Source organism: Acinonyx jubatus, chromosome E4 (genome assembly GCF_027475565.1).
Source record: "Acinonyx jubatus isolate Ajub_Pintada_27869175 chromosome E4, VMU_Ajub_asm_v1.0, whole genome shotgun sequence".
In the NCBI taxonomy this organism is placed as follows: domain Eukaryota; kingdom Metazoa; phylum Chordata; class Mammalia; order Carnivora; family Felidae; genus Acinonyx; species Acinonyx jubatus.
This window is the reverse complement of record NC_069395.1, coordinates 62117922-62135512: the sequence shown is the minus strand read 5'-3', so window position 1 is coordinate 62135512 and position 17591 is coordinate 62117922. Positions and strand designations below refer to the sequence as shown.

The following is a 17591-nucleotide window of genomic DNA, read 5'->3' as shown; positions in this document are numbered from 1 at the left end:
AATGGATAACAGGAAATAGTATGAAAATCTTCATGTCCATAAAACCAACAGTTTTGCTGAAATGGACAAATCCCTTGAAAGACACAAATTACCAAGAAGAAATAGATATCATGAATAGCCTTGTACCTGTTAAAGAAATTACATTTGTAGTTAAAATTCTTCCCACAAAAGACTCCCAAACCATTTGGTTTCACCAGTGAATTCTCCCAAACATTTACATGAGGAATAGTATCAATTCTACACATATCTTCAATTTTCTGGAGCAATAAGGCAGTATTTCCCAGTTCATTCTAGTAGTTTAGCTTAACCTGATACCAAATGCAGGCAAAGGTAATACAAAAAAAGAAAGCTATAGAACAATTTCCTTAATGAAATTATATATGAAAATACGTAATGTAATTTTAGCAAATCAAATCCAGCAATACATACAAGAATAGCACATCATCACCAAATGGGATTTATACTAGAAATACAGAGTTGGTTTAATATTTAAAAACCAACTACTAAAATTTACCATATTAACAATAACTAAGAAATACACATGGTTATCTCACTGGATGTAGGAAAAAAAAGCATTCGAGAAAATCCAACATCCATCTGATTTAAACACAAAGCAAACCAACAAAAATGCTCCCAGTAAACCAGGAACTGGAAACTTCTCTGCCCTCATTAAGGACATCTAAGGAAAACTTATCACTAATATCCTAGTGGGGAAAGCCTGAGTGGTTTTCACAAAGTGAAGATGTTCACTCTGTTCAACATTGTACTGGAGTTTCTGGCCAGGGCAGGAAAAGAAGTAAAGAAAAAGAAATAAAATGCATTCAGATTGGAAAGAAAGAAGTAAGTCTGTCTTATTCAGGGACAACACTATTACCTATATAGAAAATCAGATGGAATCTATAAAAAAAACTACTAAAGTTTAACTCATTAGTTGTTTGATACAAGCTAAATATACAAAAGATTGCACAATACAAAAATAACTAAATGTATACAGCAGCAACGGACAATCCAAAATGGAAATTAATGTCACTTATGACTGCAACAGAAATATGAAGTACTTAGGGATACTTCTGACAAAGATGAAAGCCCTTCATACTGCGAAGTAAAAAATATTGTAAGGAAATTAAAGACAACATACAGCAGGGGAGACATCTAATGCATTCATGATTTAGAAGACTCAGTATTTTTAAGATGATAGTTCTCTCAAAATTAATACATGAATTCAACACAATCCTAATCAATATGCTAGCAAGCTGTTTTGTAGAAATTGTTAGGTTGATTCTAAAATTCATCTGGAATGCCAAGGACTTAGAATAGCCAGAACAATTTTGACAAAAAAGAAAGTTGGAAAGCTTACATTGCCCAGCTTCAAGACTTACTAAGTTACAGGAATCAGGACAGTTTGTTCTGGACAGATAACATCTTTATTTGCCCACAGAGAATCTAGAAATCTAGACCCGTGCATAACTGGTTAATTGACCTGGAATAGACGTGCAAAGATCACTCAGTCCAACAAATTGTGATGGTAAAATGCACATACATACTTTTTTAAAACAGAATTTGCAGCATATACAAAATTAACTCAAAACAGATCATAGTCCTAAAGGTAGAGCCTTCTAGAAGAATATACAGGAGAAAACCTTTGCAGTGTTAAGTTACACAGAGACTTCGTAGATGAGAGTGGTGTGTGATCCACAAAGGAAAACTGACAAATCAGCATCATTAGGAATGTGTGTTCTTCAGGAGGTACTGTTAAGAGAATGACAGGAAAAGTCACAAACTGGAAGAATATATGCAAATCATAAATCTGATTAAAGACATACACGCAGATTGTGTGTAAAAAAAAAAAAAACAACTCTGCATTTCATGACAAAAAGGGGAGTGGGGCAAATATTAAACAGACGCTTCACCAAAGAAGTTACAAATTCATGAAAAATACGATTATTCATTAGGGAAATAAATACATTAAAACCATAGTGAAGTACCACCACACATCCAAATGTCTTTTACTGGAGAGACCAACCAAACCAGTACTGGCAAGAACATAGTGGAACTTTGATCCACTGGTGGTAGTAACATAACATGAAGCGACCGCTTTGCGAAAACAGTTTGGCAGTTTCTTAAACAGTTAAATGTACATCTAGCATGTGACCCAGCCATTCCACTCTTTGGTATTTGTCCAAAATGAATGAAATCTCATCTCTGTACAAAGACTTGGACCTCAAGAGTCCTAGCAGCTTTATCTGTAATAGCCCCAAACTGGAAGCAACCCAGATGTCCACTGACAGGTGATGGGTAAACAGATGGCGGTACACCTGTATGACGGAACGTCACCCAGCCATGCAGTGGATGAGCTGTTGACACATGAAGTCACATAGACGGACGTCAAAATAATGGTGCTAACTGAAAAAAATCAGAGAAAGGATACATGCTATACGATTCCATTTACATACAAGTCCTGAAAATACAAACAAATCAATCATGGCAGAAAGCGTGTCAGTCATTGCCTGCAGGGACGGAGGAGGGAGAGAGGGCTCACAACGGGCTCGTGAGAAAACAAACGTTTCTCCATCTTGATTTTGGTCATAGTTTCTTGGGTGAGTACACGTGTCAAAACATGTCACTTCGTACACTCCTGATACGTACAGTTTATTGTGTGTCAGTCAGCCCTCACCCTCACGGAGCTTCTGTTTTGTTGGGAGAAGGTGGAATGGCAGTGACGGTAAACAAATGTAAGTCTGTTTTGCATGTGTGTGTGTAGGTGTATTGAGTCAGATGCTGAAACACCATTTGGAGGAAAATGAAGCAGTGTGAGGATAGAAGGGGACGGGAGGGGGGCGCCTGGGTGGCACAGTCGGTTAAGCGTCCGACTTCAGCCAGGTCACGATCTCGCGGTCCGTGAGTTCAAGCCCCGCGTCGGGCTCTGGGCTGATGGCTCGGAGCCTGGAGCCTGTTTCCGATTCTGTGTCTCCCTCTCTCTCTGCCCCTCCCCTGTTCATGCTCTGTCTCTCTCTGTCCCAAAAATAAATAAACGTTGAAAAAAAAAATTAAAAAAAAAAAAAAAAAAAAAGAAGGGGACGGGAGGGCGGCCACCTGGGAGAGGAGGCCAGGTAAGCCTTTGTAGCATTGGGACATCTGAGCAGACACGAGCTTAAGCCTCCCGTGACCTTTGAAAACTGTTTTCAGATCTCGTTTGAGTGACCATTCTGCCTCTCACCTGAAAGGCTGGCAGCTTTTCCCCCAACTGGCAGGTCAGTCTTTGCCCTCAGAGGGGGCCGCTGGGAAGGGTGGGCAGAGGTTAGCAAAGCCGACGGCACATGCCCAGAAACCCACCTCTGCCAAGAAGAGTTTCTTGTGGCGAATTTTTGCTTGGAAGGACGTGGAGGAACCATTTTTTGAGCATTTGTAAAATGGTGACTCAACCAGAGCCCCAGTCTCCAGTTGTCTGCAGGTAGAGGCAGTGACCCCTCCTTCTTCAAAGAGGAAAGCCCCAAGTTCTCTGATCCCGATCACCTTTGCTGTTCCCGTGTGTGTAAGAACGCCCTTTAGTCTGAGAGGAAGAGGGAAGACTTCCGTCAGTGGAGCGAGTGCTCGCGTGGCCTGGGGAGCATCACAGAGCAGGGTGCATGTGACAGAGGAGCTTGGCCCAGATGAGATCAAGGCTGTGGGAGGAAAACCAGGCTGCTGTTCCGAAGCCACTGCCAGTGACGAGTGGAACCTGGATTAGGTCCGTCCCCCCAAAAGTGCTTGCTAATAACCAGGGCTGTGCACTGGGGGCAAAGAGAAGGAATGATAAGAAGAAAAGAGATTAAAAATGCTCAGTTACATGGGCCATAAACAGGTGTGGTCCTTCATTCTGAAAATGTGCTTTTAATTCTGCTCAGCCCCTGGTGTTTTAAAACATAGTCTGTCTAGAGAATAATTTAAAGATTTTTGCCTATTTAACATAAATTTGATGACAGTAAGAGTGGGAAAATGCACTGAGTTAAAGCCAGTTGTGTGTTTCGTAAAATTTGTATAAAACATACTGATTTCTATCACTCTGTTTCCTGTTTTTCTGTACACACGGGAATTTTATTATAAAAGCAGTGTCTCCTGGGGTGCCTGGGTGGCTCAGTCGGGTAAGCGTCTGACTTTGACTCAGGTCATGATCTTGAGGTTTGTGAGTTTGAGCCCCACATCCGGCTCAGCACTGATGGGGGCAGAGCCTGCTTTGGATTCTCTCTCTGCCCCTTCCCCATTCCCTCCCCCCCTCCATCTCTCTCTCTCTCTCAAAATAAATAAAAATAAACCTTAAAAAAATAAAAACAATAAAAGCAGTATCTCGTATTCTGAATGGTACTCGTGAGAGTGTGTGCTCTGACTCCAGGTCCTGGGTCGGGACTCCCTGTGTGAACAAGAAATCTGTAGACTCTCCTTCGAGGCCAGAGCCCTGACAAGCAGGAGTCACACCCCAGCCAGTGGAGGTCACAGAGGTTCGGGCTTCTGTGGCTTCTGTGACCTTCAGCAGCCCCAGGCTTCCCCAGTGCCACACCTGCTGCAGGTCTGAGGCAGAAGAATCCAGCTCTGTCAGTTCCTAGAGTGATCACTCTTGACCCTCTCTTGGGTCACTGTCCCCAACAAGGATCTGATGCAACCTAGGGACGCAACGTTTGCACCTAACTTCGGGGGCTCCCAAGACCCCCGTCCCAGGGCAGGGGCAGGAGGTAACGCCCATCTGAAGTAAGCAGGTGTCGTTCTGTGCCAAGTACAGGGGCAGCACCCGGTGACCTGGAATAACTGTCACTAGGTTGTGTTCTTAATGACACAGCCTGGTGGGCCAGGCGCCACCGAGAGAACCGAGGGCAGGTTGTGCTTCTGCTGCACTGGGTAGAGCCTGCATTTTGTTACAGGGGTTTACATCTGTCTGGTTTGTGTGCATGTTTGTTACTGGGGGAAAAACTAGGACTTTTCAGTATCCTCTTTGCACCCTGTTCTTTGGTGTTCATGTGTTCTATTTCACACAATCCCTCCAATTTTATACAGAACAACCAAGTACCTCCTGTTCTGTGCTCCCGACTGTTGACTGGGAAGCCGAACTCCACGTCTCCCGTACACAGTGACTCAGAGTGTGGTCTCTCTGGCACTGTTCACTTCATTATTTGCTCCCTAATTTTATCCTAGAAATTAATTTTCCTGAATTGCAATCTGTTAACAGGAGTCTTGTTCTTTCTTCTTGCAGCTTGTACCTCCTTTTAAGCCTCAAGTAACATCTGAGACAGATACCAGATATTTTGATGAAGAATTTACAGCTCAGACTATTACAATAACACCACCTGAAAAATGTAAGTAAACCTAATAGTTGAAAATGTTTGACTATAATTGAAGAAAACAGCCACTTTTTGAAAAAAAATTTTTTTTTAATGTTTATTTTTGAGAGAGACAGAGTGTGAGCAGGGGAGGGGCAGACAGAGAGGGAGATACAGAATCTGAAGCAGGATCTAGGCTGAGCTGTCAGCACAGAGCCCTACATGGGGCTCGAATCCATGAACCGTGAGATCATGACCCGAGCTGAAGTTGGATGCTTAACCAGCTCAGCCACCCAGGGGCCCCTGATATTTTCTTATAGGATATTTTCAAGATCAAATTCCACAGTGACTTACTCCATTCCACTTAAGAATGTGGAGTCCCTGGGGCTCCAACTCTTGATTTTAGCTCAGGTCATGATCTCGCAGTTCCTGAGTTCGAGCCCTGCATTGGGCTTTGTACTGACAGTGAGGAGCCTGCTTGGGATTCCTTTCTCTCTCTCTCTCTCTCTCTCTCTCTCTCTCTCTCTCTGTCCCTTCCCTGCTTGAGTGCATTCTTTCTGTTTCTCTCATAAAAGAACATGGAGTTCTGAAGTGGAAATACCGAAGACCGTAGCTGAGAGAAACGTTTTTGGGAGCCAGGAAAATTACATAAAGAAAAATTGCAGCCTGAGAATTACAGACTAAATTATAGACGACTTAGCCCTTGCTTACTATTCTAATGTGCTCTTGCCATCCGCTGAGAGGATTCTGAGGTAGACCCTGCTGTGCGTCCCTGACTGCTCACTCCCAGACCACCCTCAGAATCACACTAATTCTGGTTTCCTGCATTCTTAATAGTTCTAAATTCACTCTAAATGGAATCACCCTGTTTTTATTTAGCTTTGTCTTAAGCACTAATATCTGTAAAGACATAATTTTGTTTGCTAGTAACTTTTTGATACATGTAAAGTGAATTACACGTGTGTTAAAACTGAACATTCATGCACCACGTAAGATCATTCCGCAAACACTAGTACGTGCACACTCTTCAATCAATATCCCAAACACGTGGGCTTTCAAGGAAAGAAGGGTACCAGATAAAACTTCCAGACAAGACACTCTCATGCCGACAAAGGACCGTGTGTCTGTCGTCATTAGCTCAGCAGCGAGGATAAAATTGAGTGTGAGGGGCAGGCTTGAAAAGCCAGATCTCTTCCAGTCACACGCCTCTTGGCTCACAATCCCTTTGTGGTAGTTTTCTCTCCTTCTCTTCCCTTTAGGTCCCTTCCCACTGTTCTTCCCCCCCCCCTCTTTCCTTTGCAAAAGGCAGGGTAGCGGAAGTGCTTGTTCACAGTGAGGGTCCATGAGCGGGAAGGTTGAGGCACGGTGTTCTTCCAGCAGCGGACGTGGCCACCTGATGGTCTGGGGTTTCCAGCCCCGGGCCCGGGGCCTGACAACAAGGGGCTGTGAACACACCCTGAAGTGAAAAATCTAATTACGTATGACGCATAAGTGTGCTTTTCTTTCTTAAGATTTGCTGCAAGTTAAGAACCTCTTAACTTTAATTTTATAAGGGAAGAAATTGCAACCCAAAGAGAAATTGAGCTGCCCGAGTCCCTCAGTCAGTGTCAGCAGCCTTGCCGGGGCCCAGGCCAAGTTGTGAAAGATTAGTATGTTGAAGTGCTTCTCAGGGTATATCCCCAGTGGGACGACGGGCTTCCATTCTGTCTTGATCTTACAATGGTAAGAGTTGAAGACCATGTTGGACACCCTGTGCAGTTGTGGGCAGGTAGCTCAGGGCCCGCGTGAGCAGAATGGTGGGCACAGGCCGTGGCACCGATTCCACTGGCCCCAGAGTGGACCGTGTCAGGCAATCCACTCGTCTGAAATGCTGGGCAGCACCAGTGAGGTGGCGGGTGGGCCCGTGAGCACTTTCCACCATAGAACATTTGCTAGGCCTCATCATTTGGATATGCTGTCACCTGTGATCAGACCACATCCTGCCCTTGCCCACAACCCTCCAGTGGCTCCCTAAATCTGTACTCTAAATCCGACTGATCCCACTGGCTCCCACAGGCCTGTCTGATCCTGGCCTTCTCCTGCTCCATCTTGCCCCCCGTCCCTGCGTTCAGCCACCCCTGGAGCACGCCGGGCCTCACTGTGTTTAACCGTGCCTCAGCACTGGTGTGCTAAGCATTGTCCTGCCTGTGGTGCTCTTTCCCTCGACGTGTGCATGAACAGCTCTTACTTGTCCTCACATCTCAGCTTAAAGGTCACTTTGTCAGGGAGCCTTCTTCAACCTCCCATCTAAAGAACGGTGCAGCATGTTGGACACCGTCTCCTGCCCCCCTTGATGCTGTACGTTGACAATTGCTGATGGTCTTCCAGTTAATGTGTTTATTCCTTTGTTTACTGTCTATATGTCCAACTAGAAAGCAGTAACCCTGAGAAGAACGACCTGGTTTCTTATTCACTGCTGGCCTCAGCTGCTAGCTGGACACTTGGCCCAGTGTCAGTGCTCAGTAAACATATATTAAATGAATGAAGTCTACAGACAACATAATGGCAATAAATTCATATCTTTCACTCTAAGCGTCAATGGGCTAAACTAGTTCCAATCAAAAGACATAGGATAAGAAAACAAGATCCATCTCTGTGCTGTTTACAGGAGACCCATTTTAGACCTAAAGACACCTGAAAATAAGGGGATGGAGAACCATGTATCGTGCTAATGGTCGCCAAAAGAAAGCTGGAGTAGCCATACTTATATCAGACAATCTAGATTTTAAAATAAAGACTGTAACAAGAGATGAAGAAGGGCATTATATCATAATTATGTGGTCTGTCCGCCAAGAAAACCTAACAGTTGTAAACATTTATGCTCCAAACGTGAAAGCACCCAAATATATAAATCAATCACAAACATAAAGAAACTCATGGATAATGATACCTTCATAGTAGGGAACTAAATGATGAATAAGCATTATGGTGGGAGGCAGGGTAGGCTCCCGGCCGGAAGGTGGCCAGCTCTTTCCAGAGATCATACTGTATCATACTGATGGCCTCCACCCGCGCCCAGGATTTTGTGCTTCTTCTCGCCGCCCCACGTCATAACCACAGCAACCTAGAAGGTGAGGTCCCAACGTGTCTCTGTGTCAGCCACCACCTCTTCGAGACCGTTTTCTCTGGTAAAGAGAGCTTTGGAATTTGTGGACTCTTTTAAGACAACTAGGTATGTGGTCTTGGAAGTCACAGAAATAGGGACAGTCTGTAAACGCAAAGCCCCGAGGACATATTTTGCTTCCAAAGGTGGGAGTCCAGTCCCAGCAAGGATGAGCCTGGTGAGCCTGAAGCGCAAGGCAAAGGGAACCGTAAAGGATGAGGAGAGACTGGGGTTGGGGGTGCCCCTGTTCACGTCCTGACTCTGCCACCCCGTCCCTGGAAAGGGGCAAGTCACGCCACCCTCTGGGAAAGGGGATGCAGGGCTGGCTAATGTCCCCGGGCCCCGACTTTCCCCTGCTGTGTACCTGAGAAGCCATCTCTTTGGGAAAAGCACCTGAGTTGTGCAGCTTTGAATGGCCGTAGCTTTGATTTTATTGAAGTGCCACACAAACTGGTCTGTCGTGTTCTGTGTCCTGTGATGCATGCTTGGAGCGTGGTGACAGGCCCAGTACAGTAAATGCCCAGCAGAAGAGTGGGCATGAATCTGGGAGGACTTTGGGAGGCCAAAATATGATGCAGGGAGTGGAAGGGACCCCACAGACCAGCTCCCGAATCCAGGACTACGAGTAAGTTAAACCTCAGGCTCTGTGGCAGGTGCTGCCCTGGCCATCAGTCCTTTCTTCATACTGACTTGATTTCGAAGCCCTGGCGGTCAAGGCCCAGATGTCTCCAGGATTCAACTTGCAGCCTCACCCCACACTCCAGACTCACATGGCACTGGTCGTGCTGAGAGCATGTCGTTAACACACCCTCTGTGGCTTGATTTCTAGAACTTAGAAATTGAGGGGGACCCAGCACAGTTTCTAGAATATAATCTGAACCTGGCGTCTCAGCTTCTTGGTCAGCAGAACGGAATGTCGTGACAGAGCATTTTGTCACTAACAGCATCCGTGTCATTTTAGACGTGGGGAACGCTGTATCCGCCCAGTGACTCGCTGATTGAAAGGGTATGAAGTGTGTTTCTAGTGTGAGACCAGGGTCAGCAGGAGGCCCACACACTGTAGTACCTTCCAAGGTGGACCTCAGAATCGACCTATGAACGTGTGGCTGTTTCGGGTATCGGAACCGAGAAACCAGAGTCCAGCAGAGTCCTGCGTCTGACAGGGCGTCTGGTTTCCTGACTCTGCAGAGGGAGTGAGGGCCACCTGAGGCCGGGGGCGCCTGGTGGAGGGAGGGCCACAGCAGCCAGTCTTTACCTGGATGTCCCCCAGGTGCATCCTGGATTCTTGTAGGAGGCCAAATCAAAGGAGATCTGGTGAAACCCCAAGCTTGATTACATTTCACTTGATCTTTTCTTGCAGCTTTGAGTGGTGGTGCTGGGATGGCCATGGCCGTCCAGTGGCTAACACACGGAGGTTTTGTTCCCAAAGCCTCCATGATACGTGACAGTTGTCTCCCCACTTGCCACCTTGCTTTTTATGAGGCAGAATGGAGTTACTTTTTAGAACAAATCAGCAGTTAGACAAAATGTTCCTTCCCTGCAAACAGCTGTGGTCACGTGCCAGATTGTTCTCACTGGTGTTAATTGAACAGATTTGGGAATGTGTCGTCTTGCATTCTACCCATGAATGGTCCTCTGCCTTCCCTTATACAGGAAAAGAGGATTTCTTTGAGATCTAGTAGCTTGTAATGCCATATAATTATAGTTGTTAAACTCTAAGAAAATTGGGCGATGGATTGTTCCTCGGACTGGAGATTCTGATGCGGACTGGGGAGTTGACCTCCGCTTTCTTGTACCAGATAGGTCTTGTGTTTTTAGTGTGGGTCCTGTGTGTGGTCAGCATGGTTCCCTGCGACCCAGCTTTCAGAGCAGAAACCTGTTCGTGGACGGTGTGTTATTGCGGGCTCTGGCTCGGGCAGGCTGCTGTCCCCTCCCTCCACAGCCCCCCACCTGTGCAGATCAGAGGGCTGCCAGTGCCTCCCCCGAGCACCTCCTCAGGGAAGGATCAGATACTGGCCCCAGGAGGCAGCGGTCCTGAGGGAATGGGGTCATCAGCATTAGAGAATTTCAAGGTGTGGGGCCCTGGCCTAGTCATCTGTGAGACTGAGATTTCTTCGTGTTCGAAAATGTGGTTAATGTATTACTCAAGCTACAGAACGAAGACTCTTAATTCTCAGCTGACGTGCAGCCTAGAGCAGTAAATGCTCCTCCTCGGAAGGAAGCCCGGCCCCTCCTGTGTGGCTCCCGTGTGGTGTAGGGGCAGCATAGCACAGTCCCCTCTCTGCCCAGCCTCCTGCATGGGCAGTCCAGCCAATCTGCACGTTCATGGCGCAGAAAAACACTCAGCCAAACAAAGCTGTTGGTGGGGAAGACTCTTGCCTTGAAATGTGATTCGCGCAGAATGCTCCGAATTTGAACATTAAGCTTTCAGCTGCCTTTTCTCTAGAGTTTTTATACTTTGTGACTCAACAGGCCATCCCCAGCCCCTACCACCTCTTGTGCAGCTAAAAATACTGTGGAAGGTATTTCATCTAAATGATGCATGTGGTTTGCTTGATGCCTAGCAAATATTTGATAATAGGGAGGCAGAGATTTCCCCAAATCACAGGGCTTTCTAGAAATGCTGACAATATGCCTGTCAGCAGCAGGAAAGAAGCCTGTGGAGGTCCATGGTCTACACGGAGCAGGAAGCCACAGATCTTCTCCATGGACTGATTCCCACCTAATCCAGTGATATTTTCTGTTACATTCAAGGCTGAAAATGGTTAGCAACTTGATCCCTTTCTAGAATCTTCTGTATTCAGAATAGAATATTGAGAAGAAGCACAGTGAGGCAAGAGCAGAAACGTTTGCTCTCCAGAGGAATGTGTGTCATCGAGGAGCACAGAGAGTCATCCTTGTGTGACAGGCTGTGATTTCTCCCATGATGTGACATACATGCTCTTGGAGAGGCTGGAACATCCAAGGAATCAGCAATGTACTCCCTGTATGTATTTGAGGAAGTGGAATTATTTTGCTTGAAGCAAAAAGGTTGGGTGTTTGAAAGCCTCCTCTGGGGCTTTCACTGTGGGCCAGCACGTGACCCCCGCACACTGGGGGAGAGCAGGAGGGGCTTTGTGGGCACCCCTGCACAGACACGGAACCCCGAGGGTGGCCAGAGCCCGGAGCAGGTGCACAGGGGATGGTGTGGACTGGGGTGACTGAACACATGATGACGTACAAGGAAGAGCCTCCTGCTGGGTGGGACTTCAGTCACCAGAACGGTTATGAGAAGGGCTTGGGTGACCATTTGAGATCCTTCAAATGTGGGAAGGCAGGGAAGATGAGGGTGGCTAATGTGAAAGCAGCTTCCTCTGTGCCTTCGAGTGTCTTTCTGCTGTTGGTTTCCCGAGGAGCTAGTGTTTGGATGCTGACATCTTACCCTCTCTTTACTCTGGTTTAAAGTTGCCTTTTAGGGAAATTGGGAATGGTGACTAAAGACAGATATGAGATGTAGAGTAAATAATGAGTCCTGTAAAATTAAGGGCCCATATGAAGCTTTATTTTGCAGTCACACCTAAAGCACCATGAAAAAAAAATACGCACATTTAAAGGCAGTTGGTAGCGGATTCTAGACAAACACGGTGCCTTAGGGTTTGATCCCTGTAATTTTGACACGCGCGGTTTCGTGAAATTGAGGGCTACCGAATCTCGTTTGTTCCTTCTTATTTAAAAAAAGTCTTCTCTTCAGTAGTATTTTTTTCACAGCATCCTGAGTCTTAAGATGGTCATGTCTTGAAGGAGATGATTTGATGTTGTTATCTCTTTGTGGATCGTGTGTTTGAAAGTGAGATTGTTTGGGGATTAAGTTTAATTAGTCTGTGTTTTGCTGACAAACCCGAGTTTCTGGGAGCTCGTTGCCTCTGTTAATCCTCATGATGCTAGAAGTTCAAACTAAGAAGACCAGAGATGGTGTTGCAAAAGGTAAACGCACGCTAAGTGGCCGCTTTCTGCCCGCAGATGACGAGGACGGCATGGATGGTGTGGACAGCGAGCGGCGGCCACATTTCCCTCAGTTCTCCTACTCTGCCAGCGGCCGGGAATAAGGCCCTCATTCTGCTCCTTCACGGTCATCCTGGATTTTCTTCCTCAAGATGATTCCTGGACACCACACCAGTCGTAGCTCTTACAAAGCAGGAGCGCCTCCAGACACCCCAGCCCACGCACACCCCCACGAGAACACACCTGTACGCAAACACACCTGTTTGTTTTTGCATGAAATTGTATCTCCGTCTACGGTCTCATGCTGCTGCTGCTACTGTCTTACTGTCCTATAAGCAACTTTAAGAGGTAATTTTGCAGTCTTTGGAAGTCACGAGCCCGCCATTGTTCACTTGTGCACAGTTGTCATCTTTCGATCTTTTGGTTTTTGTTTTTCCCTAACAGTGAAGGCTAAATGAGATACACTGAGTCTAGGTACATTTTTTAACTTTCTAGAAGATAAATCAAAAACTAATTAGACTAAGAAGATTTAGCGTATAATTCAGAGTAAGCGATTGCGGCAGGGTGGTGATGTGCATATGCGGGTTGTAGGAGAGCCTATCAGAACAGTGCACAGAGTGGGGAACTCGCACGCAGACCTGGCTGGAGTCCGTAGGGAAGCATCCGAGAGAAGGCCTGACCAACCGTTGAGCTAGCTCGATAGACACACACTTAATCCCTGTCGGACGCTGCCGAGGAAGCCTGCCGCCCCACCCGGACGTCCAGACCTCACTGGCGGCTGGCGGCAGACGAACACTGTCCTTCCGGGGAAGGAGGCATATGCACAGCAGAGGCAGGTCACTTAAAGGGGCTATGAAACCATTTGCACCAGAGAGCATTTTTCTTTTTTCCCTGTGCTTGGAAACCTTTTTCCCTTCTTGATATTTATCACCTCTGATGGCTGAAGAATGTAGACAGGTATAATGACCCTGCTTTTCACCAAAATTTGTACACCGAGGTAAACAGGTGTTTGCCTTATTTGTTTTAAGTTTTTACTTTGAGTTCTACGTGAATTCGCTTTTTCTCGGATGTTAAATCTTTGAATGTCCTTTTATGATTTTGTTTATATTGCAGTAGTATTTATTTCTTAGTGAAGAAAACTGTGTGTCATGTTAGCAAATGCAGCGCCAACTTACATGAAATAGACTCACTGCAGTTTATTTGGACCCGTGTGCAAGGATGTACACGCCAGTGAGAGGCATGCACTTTTCCTCCTATGTGACAAAATCGGACGAGGCTCTGAAATTGTACATCTTGGTTAGAATTTGGCTTTGGGAGAAGAGCTGCTGTCATTTAACCCCTTGGTGCTGAAAGTGAGAAAAATCCCCAACTCTCCAAGCCGAGGGGTTAATGAGACAGAAGGATGTCGGTGTTGCTCATTCGAGGATGGAAAGGCTCTGACGCCTGGCGACGTAACGCGGGGGAGGAAACCGAGACCCGCGTGACCATGAGAAACCAACTTGACTTGGCAAAAGGAACGCATCTCGAGTTTTTACAAAGTAGGCAGTAAGGGGTGAGAACCTGGTGTGTTTATTCCGCTCATGGTACATTTATCACTGAATTAAGCCATCAGGGAAAACACAAAACAACACAAAAAAAGAACACCTCCAACTTTTCTTTTTCTGTATATACTCATGTCCCCCAATTCCAACATTTCTCACTGAGAGGGGACATGTATGCAAACCTCATCTTTCTCCTTCATTAATGATGATCTTCAGATTAAACCCTTTGGTGCTAGGAGCTGACATTTTCCAAAGCAGCCTATGAAGTCCAGGGGCCGGGGGCCCTGTTGCGGAAGCTGGCAGCCGGCCCCACGGAGCGTTCGTGGGGATGGATCGGTCACGTGATCTGACAGCTCCCCGTGGAAGACTGCGGCGTGACGTGCTGTCACTGTCGAGATGCGTTGTGCGCAAGAGCGAGTGACTTTCTGAGTAGGATGAATCATATTCATACGCAGATGTCTTAGCCTCATGACGCTGGAAGTGTGGTCTGTACAGGAGACGCCACTGCTGGCGGTGGGCGGGCCACTGGGGCTGAGGGGGTTAAAGGGCATTTTACTAAGGCAGCTAAGACATATTCAGACATAGGTTTTATCCTAATTTTTCATATTTCTACCTGAGTGAAATTCATCCTCAGCATCGAGTAGGAAGTTACAGGAAATGGTAGTTCATTCCTTCTGACACATGTAGCTTCACTTTTTTGTTTTTTCTTCCCTTGGAATTATGTTGAATGTTTCACTTTGACTAGAAAGTAGACTAGGAGGTATGTCCTGTAAGTTGTCTCGCATCCATTATATACAAGAGGAACAGGGAGACGCAGAGAAGGCGGCTGAGGCTGGCTGAGGTTTGTGCGGAGCGTCCGTCCCTTTCGAGGAAAAGGGGGGGCCCGTACACTAAGCACTTGGATAGCTTCCCCCCCCCCAAACCTTAAGGTGATTTCCATGACCCTGGCCAAGGACACTTCCTAAAGGTTAAGGACCGCGTGGACGGTGCCCCGGGCTGGCCAAGCCTCCCAGCCAGCTCTCCAGGCCCAGTCACTCTCGGCCTCGAGATCCGTCAGAAGCACCGAGGTGTTTCCAGACTTCCCCCTCCCCCGCTCTCACCCCCAGGTCTCAATCAGCTGGCGCCGAGGACTGACAGGTAACACGTGTGTGTAGAGGGAGATTTCTGGAGATTTCTGCACCTGCCCTCGAGGCTGCCCGTGGCTGTGGCATGGGCCGCCGGCAGATGGCAAGGCCTGAAACCCAGGATCGTTCTATCAGAGTTCGGTTCAGACTTTGTGGACTCCACCCCGTACTAACTCTCGTGAAGTCTGCCCTCTTGTCTCAGTGCAGCCACCTGGGAGGAAGTTGGCCATTTCTGCTTGGATTTCTGGCAGGTTGCTCACAGCTTTGCTTTCTACACTAATTACATAGCATTATTCCAGTATTTTCCATTTTCCCGTACCTGATTTCCGGCTTCTTAAAGCTGACTGTTCTTGCAGGGGCCCCTTGCTTCTCCTAGAGTACAAAGGTAAGGGCCTCCCTTACTAACTGCAGGGTCTCTGTATTACACCTCAACGTACACACTTTGCTGCTACTGTTTGTACTGTCTACAGTAGAATTTCCTTACCTTGCTCCTGGTAGTGCATTACAGGCAAGCATGAAATGTAAAGTATTTATTTAAATAAAAAGAAAACCTCTAAATTGGTAATTGAATTACCTCCCTGTAGCTTTATAGTTTGTGACATTTCTTGACCTTGCTAGTTCTTTCATTAGATCCGCGCAAGATCTAGTCATCTGGTTAAGGATTTTAAGCAGACGCAACTATGAACCCAAGAAACTGTATTACTCTTACTGTTGGTCATACTAAAACTAAAACTGTTCATTTCCTTAAGTATATGACCCACAAGGATGTGAAATAACTACAAGAAACTGTTTTTGTACACTGTACATCCTTAGTATTTTTACACGTATATGATAGGGATGCACATTATTTTCCTTCGTACAGACAGCTTAAATAAAGCACTATGTCAATCTGCTACTTCTCTGTTTATTGTTGTTGGACGTGGTTCTGTAATCTCAGAAAATCTTTTCTGGAAAACAAAGAGATTTTTAATAGCTCCAGCTGGTATTAACCTACCCTACATAAAATGTGACAGGAAAATACAGCAGTTTCTTGTAGCCCCGAACGCACACACAGGATTATGTTGTTACTTCAGTGACGTGGCAGTAGCGTGGTCGTGCAGACTCGGACGAAGGGCCGCCTCGGAAGGGGAGACGCCGACCGCGCCGCAGTGGGTTCGGGGCAGGTCTCCCATGAAGTCAGGGACGGACCGGGTCTCCTTGGAAGTGTGTTCAGTCAGGACCTAACAGTCTTCACAGCAGATGGTCTGGACCCGGAACTCTCTTGAGGAGCGTCGCTCGTCGGTGACGTCTTCCTGAGAATGCGGAACGCGTTGCTCCGCACACTTCCCTTCTGAGAGCGTGTGTCGGCAGGTTAACCACCTCTGTCGTGGCTGCTAGACGGGTAGGGCGGTTGTACCACAGTCTGATTACCTGGAAGCATTTTGGATGGGGCCTTTTTCCGATTTTACCTCATACGCCTGCTATCGTAGAAACTTGGCTTGGCTTCTGGGACTAAGCTCAGTAGAGGAACGGCTTTGGGACCAAAGTGAGTCAGGCGTGCGTGTGTGTGCCACACAGCCAAACCTGAGGGCAGGCTTCCACGTGCTCTTCTCAAAACCACTGGGATTCACACATCCAGGAGGCTAAAATAAAGCGACCTCTTACAATTCTTTAAAGGTGCTATTTTTAGAATTGTGTCATTTATTTACTGTAGTCCTAACACAGAATTAGGGACAATTAACATACCTTCTGCGACACCCTTTATGTCTAGCACATTTGAGGAGATCGAAAACTGGATCCGAGTAGACGTTCTGCTCTTTCAGGCTTGAACTCGTCCGTGCTCGAGAGACTTTTGAACGGTCTTTGCGTATCATTTCCCCACCTCCAACGCTGAAACCCCCCCCCCCCCCCATCCGTCCTGAGAGGCACGGGTGGGGGACGCTGAGGGCGAGGGCAAGGGTGCTGGGTTGCCAGCCGGGAGAGCGGCCTGAGGTCAGGGCCCTGTCCTGCCTGCAGCCTGTGGTGTATCCTTGTCCTCCTCAGAGACCACCCAGCATCTTCAGCGCCCATTTTTATTACTTTCCAGCATTTGAGGGCTCACCTGTATATCGTAGAAATACTATTTGAAGCTAAAACAATGATCTGTTTACAGACATCTGATAGAACTCCAAGTCAATTGTGTCACTTCAGGAAGTACATTGTCAGGCTCCTCTCAAACCGCACACTGAAGAGGAAACCCAAACCGCCAGGCCGAAGACGCGTCCTTGTCTGTTTTTGTTGTTGACGGAGCGGACAGAACAGCGCTTCCTGGCGTCTCCTGACTGCACAGATTAGCAGGATGGTAAACGATGGAGCCTTACGAGATGTTGATTCAGAGCGTTAAGAAGTGGAAGGACGGTGTCTAGCTCATGAAGAGGGAGAGAAACACGAGTGGCAGGAAGAAAGTCTGGTCCTTAATGCCCTTTGGCCTAGTTAAAATATGTGCCTTTTTGGTGTGTTTCGTTCATCACTACAAGGTAAAAAGGAAACGCTTCAA

The 17591-nt window shown here is 46.7% G+C and overlaps 1 protein-coding gene across 4 annotated transcripts in view; it reads left to right on the top strand.

The window, feature by feature from the left end:
• AKT3 (AKT serine/threonine kinase 3) overlaps positions 1-15971 on the top strand; it is a 306189-nt gene extending 290218 nt beyond the window's left edge. For all 4 annotated transcript variants that reach the window (XM_027046228.2, XM_053209310.1, XM_053209311.1 and 1 more), the window contains 2 exons: positions 5222-5324; positions 12430-15971. In XM_027046228.2, the coding sequence (XP_026902029.1) occupies positions 5222-5324; positions 12430-12515 (189 nt within the window). In that variant the 3' untranslated portion in view covers positions 12516-15971. The remainder of the gene's footprint in view (positions 1-5221; positions 5325-12429) is intronic.
• Positions 15972-17591: the final 1620 nt, after the last annotated feature.